We start from the raw sequence: 12,446 nt of genomic DNA, 5'->3' as shown, positions 1-12,446 counted from the left end.
TACTGAAGTGAAGCCCAAAGATGTTCTGCAGAAAATCTACAGTATGGACAATAAAAACAAACAAACCTACATGAAGAAATTCTATTTCTTCATGTTCAGCCTCCAGTCAAGACCACACTTGAGTCTGCCTGATGTGCCGCAGCACATTTTAGGAGTGTCCGCAAGTAGCTCTCCTCTCTGCTTAACTTAAAGCAGCAGTATTATTACTGCTATAGCTTCAGTTTTTATAGAAGGCACATGACACAGAACAGATGAGATCAACAGGAAGTCAGACACAGAAAATTCAAAATAAAAGACCCTATGCAGACTAAATGAGGTGACACCAACTGAAGGCGAGAATAAAACATCAAAAACAAGTAGTAAATATTGCCACGATCATTGCAATAATAATGAGACAATTGGCAGTAAATGAAGACCGGCTGATCTTTGCTATAATCTCTGCATAATTCTGTCAGACTCATGTCTCACATCTCAGCACACTCAGTGTGAGTCTGAGCTTTGTTTGCTGTATACATCATTCATACTCATATTTAGTACAAAGTCCTGTGTTCCAACCTGTGCGACACATCTGTCTATCTGTCTGTTTCCTTTATTTAGTCAGAAATGAGCCTGAGGTAGGAGCCCTGCAGACCGAGCAATTTTCCCTTTACACTAATGAAGACATCATATTCTTGTCTGTGTGTGTGTGTGTGTGTGTCTGCTCTTCAGTCACAGTATCGCTAAGCCTTGTGATTCCTTCAGTGCCTGCAGACATTAGAATCACAGTCACGTTCCAGCGGACATTTCGGACAAAATGGTCCTGAGGAGAGAGACTGTGTGTGTGTGTGTGTGTGTGCGTGTGTGTGTGTGTGTGTGTGTGTGTGTGTGTGCGTGTGTGTGTGTGTGTGTGTGTGTGTGTGTGTGTGTGTGTGTGTTACTCTAAAATCACAGAATACGTTTTTGGAGTGACAACATTACAGTATTACACTGCACAAGATTAAAAACACAATCTTACTGACTGTATGACCACCCAGGCAGGCCTGCACTGTCTCTGCTGGTAAATTACAAGATCATTCTGAAAAATCCTCTAATTTATAATAATTCTTATGTAAAACAAAGTGCCAATACCATGAGATGCACCATGTCATAAAAATCACAGGTGGTAAACAACCTGCTTCTAATGAAGACTCGCTACAAGCAGTATTTAAGTGGTTGAATAATAATAATACTAATAATACTAAAAATAACAACAACAACAACAACAACAACAACAACAATAATAATAATAATAATAATAATAATAATAATAATAATTGGTAATTTACTAACCCTAAGTGGAATTCATTGCATCCCATTTGTGTAGGAATTTGGTGTATACAGGCAGACAGGCTTGCGTGCAGTCCTCTAAAAATAAACTTGTTGTGTATTCTGACTGCGGTTTTCTCTGAGGCAGGAAGAAAGCTACGTTTGGAAGCTTTCCATTAGCATCTGAAGATGTTTTGAGGGTCAACAACTGGCTGGGACTGAGTCCCTGCAGCTCATTTATAGGTATTAAATTCTAATTTGGTGGCATCTTACTCAAGGCTTCATATAAAGGGGATCGTCTACAAAGCCTCAAAATCTTTGTTTGGTCCTCCTGGTATCTGAATGAAAACAGACATAAGTGAATAACCACCTTAGAAAAAGAAAAAAGTAACACATATTACAGTCAGCCCATAAAAAAGATGATCCCACGATGCCCCTTCACAGTTGCCTCCTCATGCACCTCCAAACTTCAAATCTCTCCAATTTCATCTCGAGTTGCATCAAAGCCACGTCACAGGATCAATTTCATCTAAAAGGGTGAAGAGGAGTTCACCAAAGCTGCAGCACTTTATGACAAATAAAGAAACACTAAACAAAGACATGTATTTGGTACCAAAGTGTCATATAATAAGTCATATTCAGACATGACTCCATTCAATTCAATTTGATTTATACAGCACCAAATCACAACAATAGTCACCTCAAGGTTTATATTGTAAGGTAGACCCTACAATAATACATACAGAGAAAAACCCAACAATCATATGACCCCCTATGAGCAGCACTTTGGCGACAGTGGGAAGGAAAAACTCTCTTTTAACAGGAAAAAACCTCTGGCAGAAACAGGCTTGGGGAGGGGCGGCCATCTGTCGCGGCCGGTTGGGGAGAGGAAAGTTAATCCTTTTGAACAGTGAAACGGATGCACTATGAAGGCCCTTCGATCATGATAAGATCATAAAAATGAATCAGATTAAAACTTTGATCTCTTCTGCTCACATATTTGTTCCATTGATTTGTGAAATCAGACAGTGTGAGCTTTTGCCTCCTCCCTCAGCTCAGCAGGAGCAGCTCGGTGTGTTTTAGTGAGGGCTCCTCTCCTTCCCGTAACTCAGATCACAGACACGTGATTTATCACTTTTACGAATATTAAAGGTCTGCGCGCTCAGTCTTTAGTAAGTTCGCTGATATTTCCTCAGGGTATCCGCGTATGAGGGGCAGAAGCTCATGCCCAGCTAGTGACACCTCCCCCAGCCAATCATCGGCGTCCTTCAGCCCCGCACAGCCCAATGGGGCAGGCTGTGGGCGTGGCCGTGCGCGGTGAGGGGCTTTTTCGGAGTTTGGTAAATGACTGCAGCAAGAAAGCAGACCGGAGCGCACGAGTCTGTGTCCGCCTCCGTGTTTCACCTCCGTGCACGTGTGTGCGCGCTCTCTTCCGCCATGGAACGGGTCCACACGAGTCGGCGAGCACGTTAACGACACTCCGACGGGATTGCTTTTTGTTCTTTCTCTCGGTTTAGCGGAGCTGGTGTTCCGGTGCTGGTACTGGGGCGGGAGCGCAGCGGCAGCCGCCGGTGAGTCTCCAAGTTGAGCGGCAGCGGACAATGGGAGCAGCCGAGCCGGGCTGCTGCAGAGACCGCTACTACTACTGCTCACCCCGGGGAGCCGCCGCCGAGCAGCAGGAGGAGGAGGAGGAGAGGGAGAAGAGGAGACACACCTGCTCCACCTGCAGACCCCCCTCTCCGAGCAGCAGCCCCGTACGGGTCCGGGACGTGTGTAGGATGTGGGTAAGGAAAGCTGCGGCTCTGTTCTCGCGCTGGATTTGGGGAATATAAAGCGCACGTGCACTCTTCTGGAGCCCTCCTGAGAGCGCGAGCCTCGCGCAGACCCACAGCTGAAGGAACCGGAGGGGATGTGTTTCGTTCCCGCTGTCGGCGCCGCGGACCGCACGCGCTGGACTTTAGAGTGATTGGATGTAACTGTGGCTCAGTTGACAGGATCGCGCGATCTCGTCTGGAGACCCCCACCCACCCCCTCCTCTCCCCCCTATTCTTCCCCCTTTTCCCTCCCCTCCCGAACCAGAACCCGGACGAGCTCCGTACCCGCTGCCCGCCTCTGTCCGTGGTCCTGAACACAGTCTCCTGGCGGATTTAGTGGATTGTTCCCCCCAAAAAACCCTCCTGCGTGGAGGCGTGAGAGCGGACATCAGCATGATTTCATGGAGACTGAGGTCATGAGCATCCCGCGGCTCGGCACCGGCGACTCCGGGATCTGAAACCCCCACACACAGAGACACACACACAGAGACACACACACACACAAAAGGTGGAACATTTTCGGTTCACCTTGGAGGTCATAAACCAGAACCGCGACCCCCCCTCCCCTCTCACCCTCATCTTCCTCCTTCTCTTCTTCCACTAAAGGCTTTTTTTGGTCCTTTTTTTTTTTTTTTGGAGGGGACTTCATCCTCTCCAGAGCGTGACCCCCCTCCTCCCCTTCCCACCACCTCCACACACTCCCCCTCCCCTCTAAACAAAATGAGACTGGCAAAAATGTGCCGACTAAACGTGCTGGGGATCTATTTGTGGCAAACGGTTGTGTTTTTCAGGTAAGCAGAAGCATGAAATGGACTTCATGAGTGCAAAATAACGACGTGTGTCATTGCTTTTCAGAAAATGGAAAATATGAATTTGCATTTTTATTGCTTTGCAGCCCTACTGTTGGGCGGGGGGAGGGGGGGCGTTCATGTGCAAACTTATGAAAGTTGTGTTTGGGTTGCGTGTCTCATTGCTCGTGAGCATGTAAAGGAAGTTGAATTAAGTTGCAGTGAATCCAGACAGGACTGTAAAAGAGGAAACAGCGACCACTAGCGGGCGATGTGTGTTTATGGTGTCAGCGGTCATGTTTGGGGGAAAGGAGCCTGTCAGAATCACGTGCTCTCTGACAGTCACGTTAAAGCAGGTGTTGCTCATAGCAGACAGTATGTGGAGGGGACATGGTGAGGTTTGTGAATACCTCAAACGGCTCGGAGCAGCCTTGTATCCTGGAAATCCACATTCCCATTTGTCTCACTGGTTCAATAAGATAATCGCTTATTGCGAGTTTTCTTCTTTCATTAACAGACATCCAGTAATCGAGCTCCTTGTACATAATACAGCCAAAGAGGAAAAATGCAGGCACACTGTTTCTGTTGATGGGATAAAACATATTCAGAGACAGTACTTTGTCAGCCATTCAATGCAAACATATTTTTTCATGTAGATCTCCAGGTCATCTCCAGGCCAGCTCCCTGTTTGTCATTGTCCCCCTTTCACAAACCTGCTAAATGATCCTGTACCTGACCAGAACAGGAAGTGGCAGCCATTGTTTTGGTGATGCAGATGATGACACTCTGTCAGCTGATGACATGGAGGTGACGATGCTCAGATGGTTTTTTTTTAGATTGTTCAGTTTTACTGGGGCTGAAAAACTTCAAACCAGTCTTTACCCTCCATTATATAATCATTATTATTTGAATTACTGCTTTGGAAGTATTGTTGACCAGATGACCAACACAGATTTGTTTTTTAGGTTGCCAAGATGAGTCCAATTGTATAGAAGTCTATGAGAAACGAGCCCACTGCTCTGTGAGCTCAGTAACAATGGTCTCAGCGGCTGGTTTCAAGTCTTTTTCAATGCAACTAGATATTCATTCTCCAAATCCTGTAGGTGATACAGTAGTTTCTGCAGACAGTTGTGCAGAGCAGAAGTATGAAGCGCCTTAACTGCTGGAAAACATAAGAAGTGCTTCAAACTGCACTCTACTTTCCAATGTCACAGTTAAACGAGCCGGCTTTCTGATTCTGCGCAGCATGTTGGAAACTGAAAAGGAGCCTATTTATAGTTACCAGCTGTTTCTTCCAATTTACACTGAATGCAATATTATCTCTCAATATTATTTGCTAACGTGTTTGGGTCCTGTGCGCGTTCCCAGCCTGCAGGTTCCTGCACGTTTCGTTTTATTGCATCACACGTGGATCTCATTTCCCTGCACGTCGTCGGGATTTCATTATGTCGAGTATCACTAGTGTTTTTCTACCTGCTGCAGTGACTACTTTCCAGTGAATAAGGCGGCCATTTACCGTGAGGGACATGGTGCTTTTGTAGGAGGGGGCTGCAGGAGTTTTGCATTCAGTGCACACTGTTTAGTTAATGAAGCAGAGTTGGGATATTGCCGTCTCAGCTCCTCACGCCTGAACTCTGCAGTTCCCTGCTTAATTGATATCTCTTTCCTCCATCCTGACCCCCCCCCCCCCCCCCCCCCCCACACACACACACACACACCTCATTCCACATTCAGCCTCATTACTAAACATTGATTAGCCCGTCAATGGCTGGGGCCAGACCTGATGAATACACATTTAATGCCTGCACATATCTCGCTCACTCACTGGCTCTGTCCACACTCGTAGTATTCATCAAACAGGCAGCAGAGGAGAGCTAGGAATTTAGATTGGACCTGCAGGAAACATTCATCTCACGACCTGTTTCATCTTGCATTAGGCTCAAATCTGAGATAATGTCCTTTTTCCCTGAAAAAGTCTCCTTTTTAAAAAGTTGACGTTTTTAAGAAAATCGGGACTAAAATGTTTTGGAAAAAACTATTTTACTTTATCAGTGGCAACAGCAGCTACAACTGTAAACCCGTGAAGGTTTGTCCAGTCTAAGATTCAGTCATTCCTCATCTCATGAACAATTTGTTGTTTATATTAGGAAGGTTCTAGAAATGACAGTCAGTACCAACACAGCGTAGCTCGGATATTAATGTGGACAGTCGGCACGAAATTTATGATAGAAAAATTATTAAAAAAAAAAAAAAAGGATTAAAGACTCAATCAATAAACACATTTTAAATAAAAGTATAGACAGTCTGTTTAAAGTGCACAGGAACATTTGCTGTCCAAGTTTCCTACATGAAGAGCAAATTCATGCAAAAAAAGCTATATTTAAAATAATAAATGATACTATTAGTCTATACTTCATCCAGAGCAGCTTCAGTTTATTCACATTAATTGAACTGCTACTGTGGATGAGAAGGTGCAGTGCTACATTATCAGCCAACGCTCGTTATCTCATTGCTTCAATAAACTGTGCAGGTGCAGCGCATGAACAAATACCTATTAATTAACATTATCATTAGTAATAAAGTCATGCTTCAGTTATACTAGAGCAGAGTCAAAGAGCCTATTCATTGGCTACAGCTGTCAATCAAACCTTAAAAATAATGTAAACTAGTAAGTTATTGTTTGTATATGTATGGTGTCTGCATAGTTGTTATGAAGGAGAGATGTATGGAACTGAGTCACTGCTGGAGCCCCAGCTGGACGTTTGAGAAACTGCAGTTTAAAGGTAGCAGTTTAAATAGCTTATGTAGTAAAAGTACAACATACTGTAAATGTCCACAGTAAGGCTGACATTTCAATCTGTTATTCTGTCTCTTGAGTTACAGGTTTATCAAAATCATTTAAGGTTCGCTTTCTGTCATCACAGTAATCTCATAGAGATGCTGAGCTACTGGTGAAAGCTCATTCATAATTTCTTGCAGCACATTTTAGGACAAACTGCATGAAGTGAGCTGTAAATTTTGGATTCAAGCAAAGAGATTTATGCCCGGGGTATGTTCTTAATATTAAATAGCAGAAAAGAAAATGCCAACAAACTGATAAACAAGATTCTCACGTATAACCCTCAAAAAATACTTGTATTTTTATTCTTCTATCAGCATCAGTCTGTCATTTAACCCCAATAACAAAAATATATTTCCCTTTAATTTCTTGATTTCTGTATGGAAATGAGCTCAGAACCTCCAGCAATGTTGCTGTGCGTTACCCATGAACGATCACACCGTATCTGAGCCTGAATCGCTGGAACAGACTTAAAGTGCACGAGCTGAACATCACGTGCTCCTCAGTCCTGCGGCACATCGTCTGCTTCTATTGACCGCTCGAGCAGGAACGATTAATCAAACGGGTCAGTGCTGCATTTAGAGAATGCCAACGCACAAACCAGCAGGGAATGCCAATCAGCCACCCACAGTGATTGACAGGCATCGAAACAGCCGCCGACATGTCTGCCGTATCGGTTTTCTACCAGGTGGGAGGTCGTTGGAACAGCAGAATCTTATAGGAAGCTCTGGGGACGGCTGTCCTCTGTCCACACATATCGATGTGTTTATTTTTACAAAAGGAGAAGCCAATCATCCTAAAACTGGAACATGTGCACAGTTTGTCATGAAGTCTTCTCGAGGGAAATTTATTTATATTTGGTTTCAGATGCAGTTATACAGTTATTTGTGATCTTAAAGGTGTGCTGGAGCAGGAAAAGAGAATTAGATGCCTCTCTGTTGACAGTTTAGTTATTTCAAGCCAATGAAGCATCGGGGGTGATTTGCAGGAAGGGTCGCTCTGTTTTTTTATGGCTTCATTTGCTGAATCGCTGCTGCAACAAATAAAGCACCTTTAGGTTTTCAGCTTCTTAGAGAAACAAACTGCATCCCTTTATTTTTTTGATCAGCTGCACATCTGCCTCCCTGTGATAACACAGACTGATCACCTCCGTCGTTTGCGGGTGCTTGCACGTGTCATTATTATGTACAAAAGCGCCAGCCTTCAGTCTCTATCCTGAATGAAATGTGCAGAGTGACCTTTTCCTCTGTACATTTCTATTTTCAATAAAAATCTTTTTTAAATGGAAACAACGAGCAGTGGATTTAAGCATGAGTGGAAACAGTCACCTGCTGCTTGAAGGTAACCTTGAGCTGGCCTTGACGAGGCGGCCGTATGTCGGAATCTCTCCTCTTTGGGAGCGGGACGTACTCCGACCTGCTCACCTCCTTCATGTCTCAGAGTAAATTAAATCTGACTCTGTCAGTTCATGAAATAAATTGATGTTGAAATCTGGCAATTTAGAGGAGGTCATTCGATGTCTTTCTTAAGTGATTTCAGGCAGCGGATGTCAGACTGATATTAAATTGAAGTATTTTAAAGGGGTAGAGTGGAAACTAGGAGAGGAGGGACATTTTAAAGAGGACAGACTGACCTCGGTGGTTTGTTCATTAAATGAAAGGTCAGCTTTCACGTAGATGGCCAGAAAAACAAAGCCGTGACAGAATGACTTGCACGAATGTCATGTTACCTGGAGTGATATTTCACTTCAGTCTAGTTCTGGCTTTCATTAGCTGTGTAAGTGTTGTGACTCAGTGCCGGCTGTCATCTGTATTTACAGTCACATTACAGACCTCCCTGCGAGTTCCTATAACAAATTCTGATTCTGTCTAAGAACTTAAAGCATGAAGAGAAAATGAACGTCTGCCTGGGTTCAAGTTCTAGGTGGAACTTGAAGTGAAAAAGACGAGATGTACCGTTCATGAATATAATGTACATTTAAGTGGATACTTAACCTGATAAATGTGAATTAGATGCAGTTTTGACTCTCACTAAAATTCTGATGCAAATACATTTAGACCATTGAGACCTATTTTATTTTCTAATATTCCAGCAAAAGCACGTCTTTGTGCTGATGATACTGTAAACATTATAAACAATATAATATAAACACATGCTCCCTCCAAGTTCTTGTGCACAAGAACTTCAGACTGCATTTCACTCATTTAATTAACTGCTTTGCTGCAGTTAATTAATTATTTAAAATTCATGATCTTCATGTATCCATGCCCACCACTGATGCTATTATGTTAAAAACTTGTGTTTAAAAAAAGGAGAAACATTACATATAGGCTGTTCTGCTGCAGAAAAAAAGTGCAAAGCAAAAATCCAACCTTACCATGTCATGTTGATCAATATTATTCCAAAGAACACAACATTGACTGGTTAAGAAGACTTGGTTTTTTTCTTGCTTATTCCTAATGATTACAGATTTGGTTTAAATAAATCAGTGAACGGTGTTGGAACGCTCTGAAAAATTAAAAGGATTAAAGAGTCAATCAATAAAAACATTTTAAATAAAATTACAGAAACTATGTGAAATATATTAATTGGAGGTCCTAACAGCCTGTTTAAATGAACATTTAATGTCTAACTCCAATTTTCCTACATGCAAAGCAAATTCATGCAACTTTAGACCGTTGGTCGTTAAGTAAAACCAAAAATGCAAAAGATATATTTAAAGTAGTAAATAATACCTTTAGTCTATACTTCATCCAGAGCAACTTCGGATTAGGATTAGGATTCAACTTTATTGTCATTACACATGTATAAATACAGGGCAATGAAATACAGTGATTATTCACATTAATTGAACTACTAACATGGATGAGATGGTGCAGTGCAACGTTATCAGCCAAAGAGTATGCAAAACAAAAATCCAGCCTCACCATGTCATTTTGATTGATATTATTTAAAGAAATACGTCATTGACTGGTTAAGAAGACTTGATTTTTTAAAACTTATTCCTAATTCTTTCCTAATTCCTAATTTTTTGGTTTAAAGAAGTCGGTGAATGGTGTTGGAGCACTCTGAAGTAAAGACAAAGCTTCATATTTATCAAACAGATTTTTGTATCATTACAGGATTTTATCAAAATATTGTAGACTGCACTGCAACTCAGAATGTTCCCCTCATGCTTCCTTTTGTACTTAAGAAAGAATTCTGTGAAAGATAAATAATAAACTACCAGAGAAAGCAGATGTGTGACACTCTGAGTCATTTCAAGCATAAAATAAAGCGTGTTTCCACTTTTTACCTAGAATTGTTGTCCAGGATCTCCCAGGGGTTCCTTCTGATTTGACTTCCACAGCAGATCCAAAGCCGGGGAAAGATGAAGCAAATTAGTCTGCTGACATATCAAAAGCACAAAAGCCTCAAATTGCCTCTGAATGTTGCAAACTGCAAAATTGGACATCAAAAACTGAACCTTGCTGTCACTCACACAATAAAATGTCCTCCATCCTGATTATTTTCACCTTCATTCTACAAGCTAACAGTAACACAAAATGAAGGGATCAAACTATTTGATGGCACACCGTTGGGCTTTCTTTTCCGAGTTGTAAATGCTCCCATAAAATCTATTGGGTGTATTAAACATCAGCAATTGATAGTGAAGGATGGGAGTGAACAAAGGAGATTATCAGCTTTAGCTGCTGCAAACTGCTGCACATAATTCAGGATTCAATAATCCTCTTTTGATCCCTAGAGGGACAAAGATGTCTTTTATGCCTTCCTGCTGTGAACTTGGTCGTTGGGGTTCGCAGTTCAGGGATGGGGTCAGACCTGGAGCAGAGCAGGCGGGGTGAGATTTGCACTAGAGCACTACAGAAAGCAGTCCTAGAAATCATCCCTTGTCAGTTAGCATACTCACTGCTCAGCCGAATTAAAGCAACTGTTTCATTTATGCGTCTGCCCTCAGGCTGTTTCTTTGTTCGTAGCCGATATTTATTACTTGCATCTCCTTTCATAACAAATCATAACATATACATTTTTCTCCTGTGATCAATTTCCCTGAGTCGTCTAACGAAAAACAATCGACTTCTCTAGTGGAGTTCACCATCATCTGCAATAATTAACTTCTGGGCAGGTTCATTTCCAAAACTTGATATATGATAATACATTATTGATCAGCAGACAGTGACAGATTTTCGCCATAACTAACAGAGTACATTATCAATGGCCTCTCAGAGCTGTAACTGAGTTAAAGCAAAGGTGAATTCCTGGAAATGTCGGGAGCTGCTGTGCACTTCTGAAATTAAAGTGCTGCTGGACGATGGTAGAAGCTGTTGATGCAAGAGGAGCGTTTCTGAAGAGTTTTTTCTGACTTAGAACTCGGTTTAACGACCACTTCGGCAAACACTGCTCGTTCCTTTTGCGATGGGTTTAGTAGACGGAGAATATATGACAACCAGGATGTGTTTTCAAAACCTTCAGATCTGAAAATGAAATCCTGTATTTATTTTAAATTTTAAATAAAAAAAAGGAAGATGAGCATTTTACAGTCTTGCTGAATGGAGCATTAAAGTTCTATATCTTGTTTAAAACATAAAAATGACTTGAATGTGATAGTAAGATAGTAAGAGATAATGTAAAGGAAAAAAACCAAAATATTAAGAAAAGCACCGATAAGGCTTCTTTCTGTAGTAGTTATGTGCAAGTTATGTCCAAAGTACCATGACTACATGCATTTTAAACACAGCAGCTCCTGATGGGAATCAAACTCACAACCTTGCTTTGCCTTTGCTCAACTTTAACACATTCTCGTACATTTGTGAATGTCAAACACAGACTGCTGCATGCAGCCACAGAATCCTCAAACCTGACTGTTCACAAGCACATGGCCTGAAACCAGAACACGTCAGTACCAACAGCCTAGTGCTGTCTTCACATCCTTCATCCTAGACCAGGGGTGTCCAACTCCAGGCCTCGAGGGCCCGTGTCCTGCAGGTTTTAGACGTGTGAGCTGATTTAAATGGCTAAATGACCTCCTCAACATGTCTCGTAGATCCCAGAGGGCTGGTAATGACCTAATCGTTTGATTCAGGTGTACTGACCCAGGGTGAGAACTAAAACCTGCAGAACACCGGCCCCTGAGGCCTGGAGTTCCCCACCCCTGTCCTAGACTAAAAAATGAACTCCATGCAAGTGGGAAAACCACACGTTTAAAAGTGTTACAGTGACGACATCACTATCAGTCTGATGTTGTTTGATATGAACATTAAAATGCTGAATGCTTAAACATCTAGGGTACGACTTGTTTGCTGGGCGAGGCAGCCTATCTGTTCGCGCCAGGGAAGCGAGCAGCCCTTTGCTTTCCCGAGTGTTACTAAACGCCAGGATGAGATCAATTAGGGATTCGGGTCTTCAGAGGCTTTAAGAACATAATGAGGAACACTTAGGGCTAATGATTGGAGTCTTGCATTAGCCCACACCTCTCCTTTGCTCTGGCTTTCTCTCTGCTCGCTGTGTGCATATGAGACACCGACGCTGGGCAACTCAGCTGTTTTTCCTTCTCCTCTGCTGCCTCAGCATTGGCCGCAGCTCTCCACAGCAGCACGGGCCAGCGCTGATCTGAAATAATTAAAGCAAATCCCGACTTTGATCACGGAGAGCCGGAGAAGATTAGGCGCGGGTTGTGTGCCACTTATATCAGCTGACTGTGAGCCTCTTCGGTCCTCGTGG

At 42.6% G+C, this 12,446-nt stretch overlaps 1 protein-coding gene across 4 annotated transcripts in view; it reads left to right on the top strand.

Moving 5' to 3' along the window:
• The first annotated feature begins 2,610 nt into the window (after positions 1-2,610).
• Positions 2,611-12,446, top strand: part of glra1 (glycine receptor, alpha 1) — a 135,159-nt gene continuing 125,323 nt past the window's right edge. For 3 of the 4 annotated variants that reach the window (XM_085182955.1, XM_085182964.1, XM_085182951.1), the window contains exon 1: positions 2,612-3,889. In XM_085182955.1, coding sequence (XP_085039081.1) covers positions 3,819-3,889 — 71 coding nt within the window. In that variant the 5' untranslated portion in view covers positions 2,612-3,818. Of the gene's footprint in view, positions 3,890-12,446 lie in introns of all 4 variants that reach the window. The other variant, XM_085182943.1, reaches the window with a different exon arrangement.

This window comes from Neolamprologus multifasciatus, chromosome 2, assembly GCF_963576455.1.
Source record: "Neolamprologus multifasciatus chromosome 2, fNeoMul1.2, whole genome shotgun sequence".
Classification (NCBI taxonomy): Eukaryota; Metazoa; Chordata; class Actinopteri; order Cichliformes; family Cichlidae; genus Neolamprologus; species Neolamprologus multifasciatus.
The sequence above is the reverse complement of the archived record's forward strand: the minus strand, read 5'-3'. Positions and strand labels throughout refer to the sequence as shown.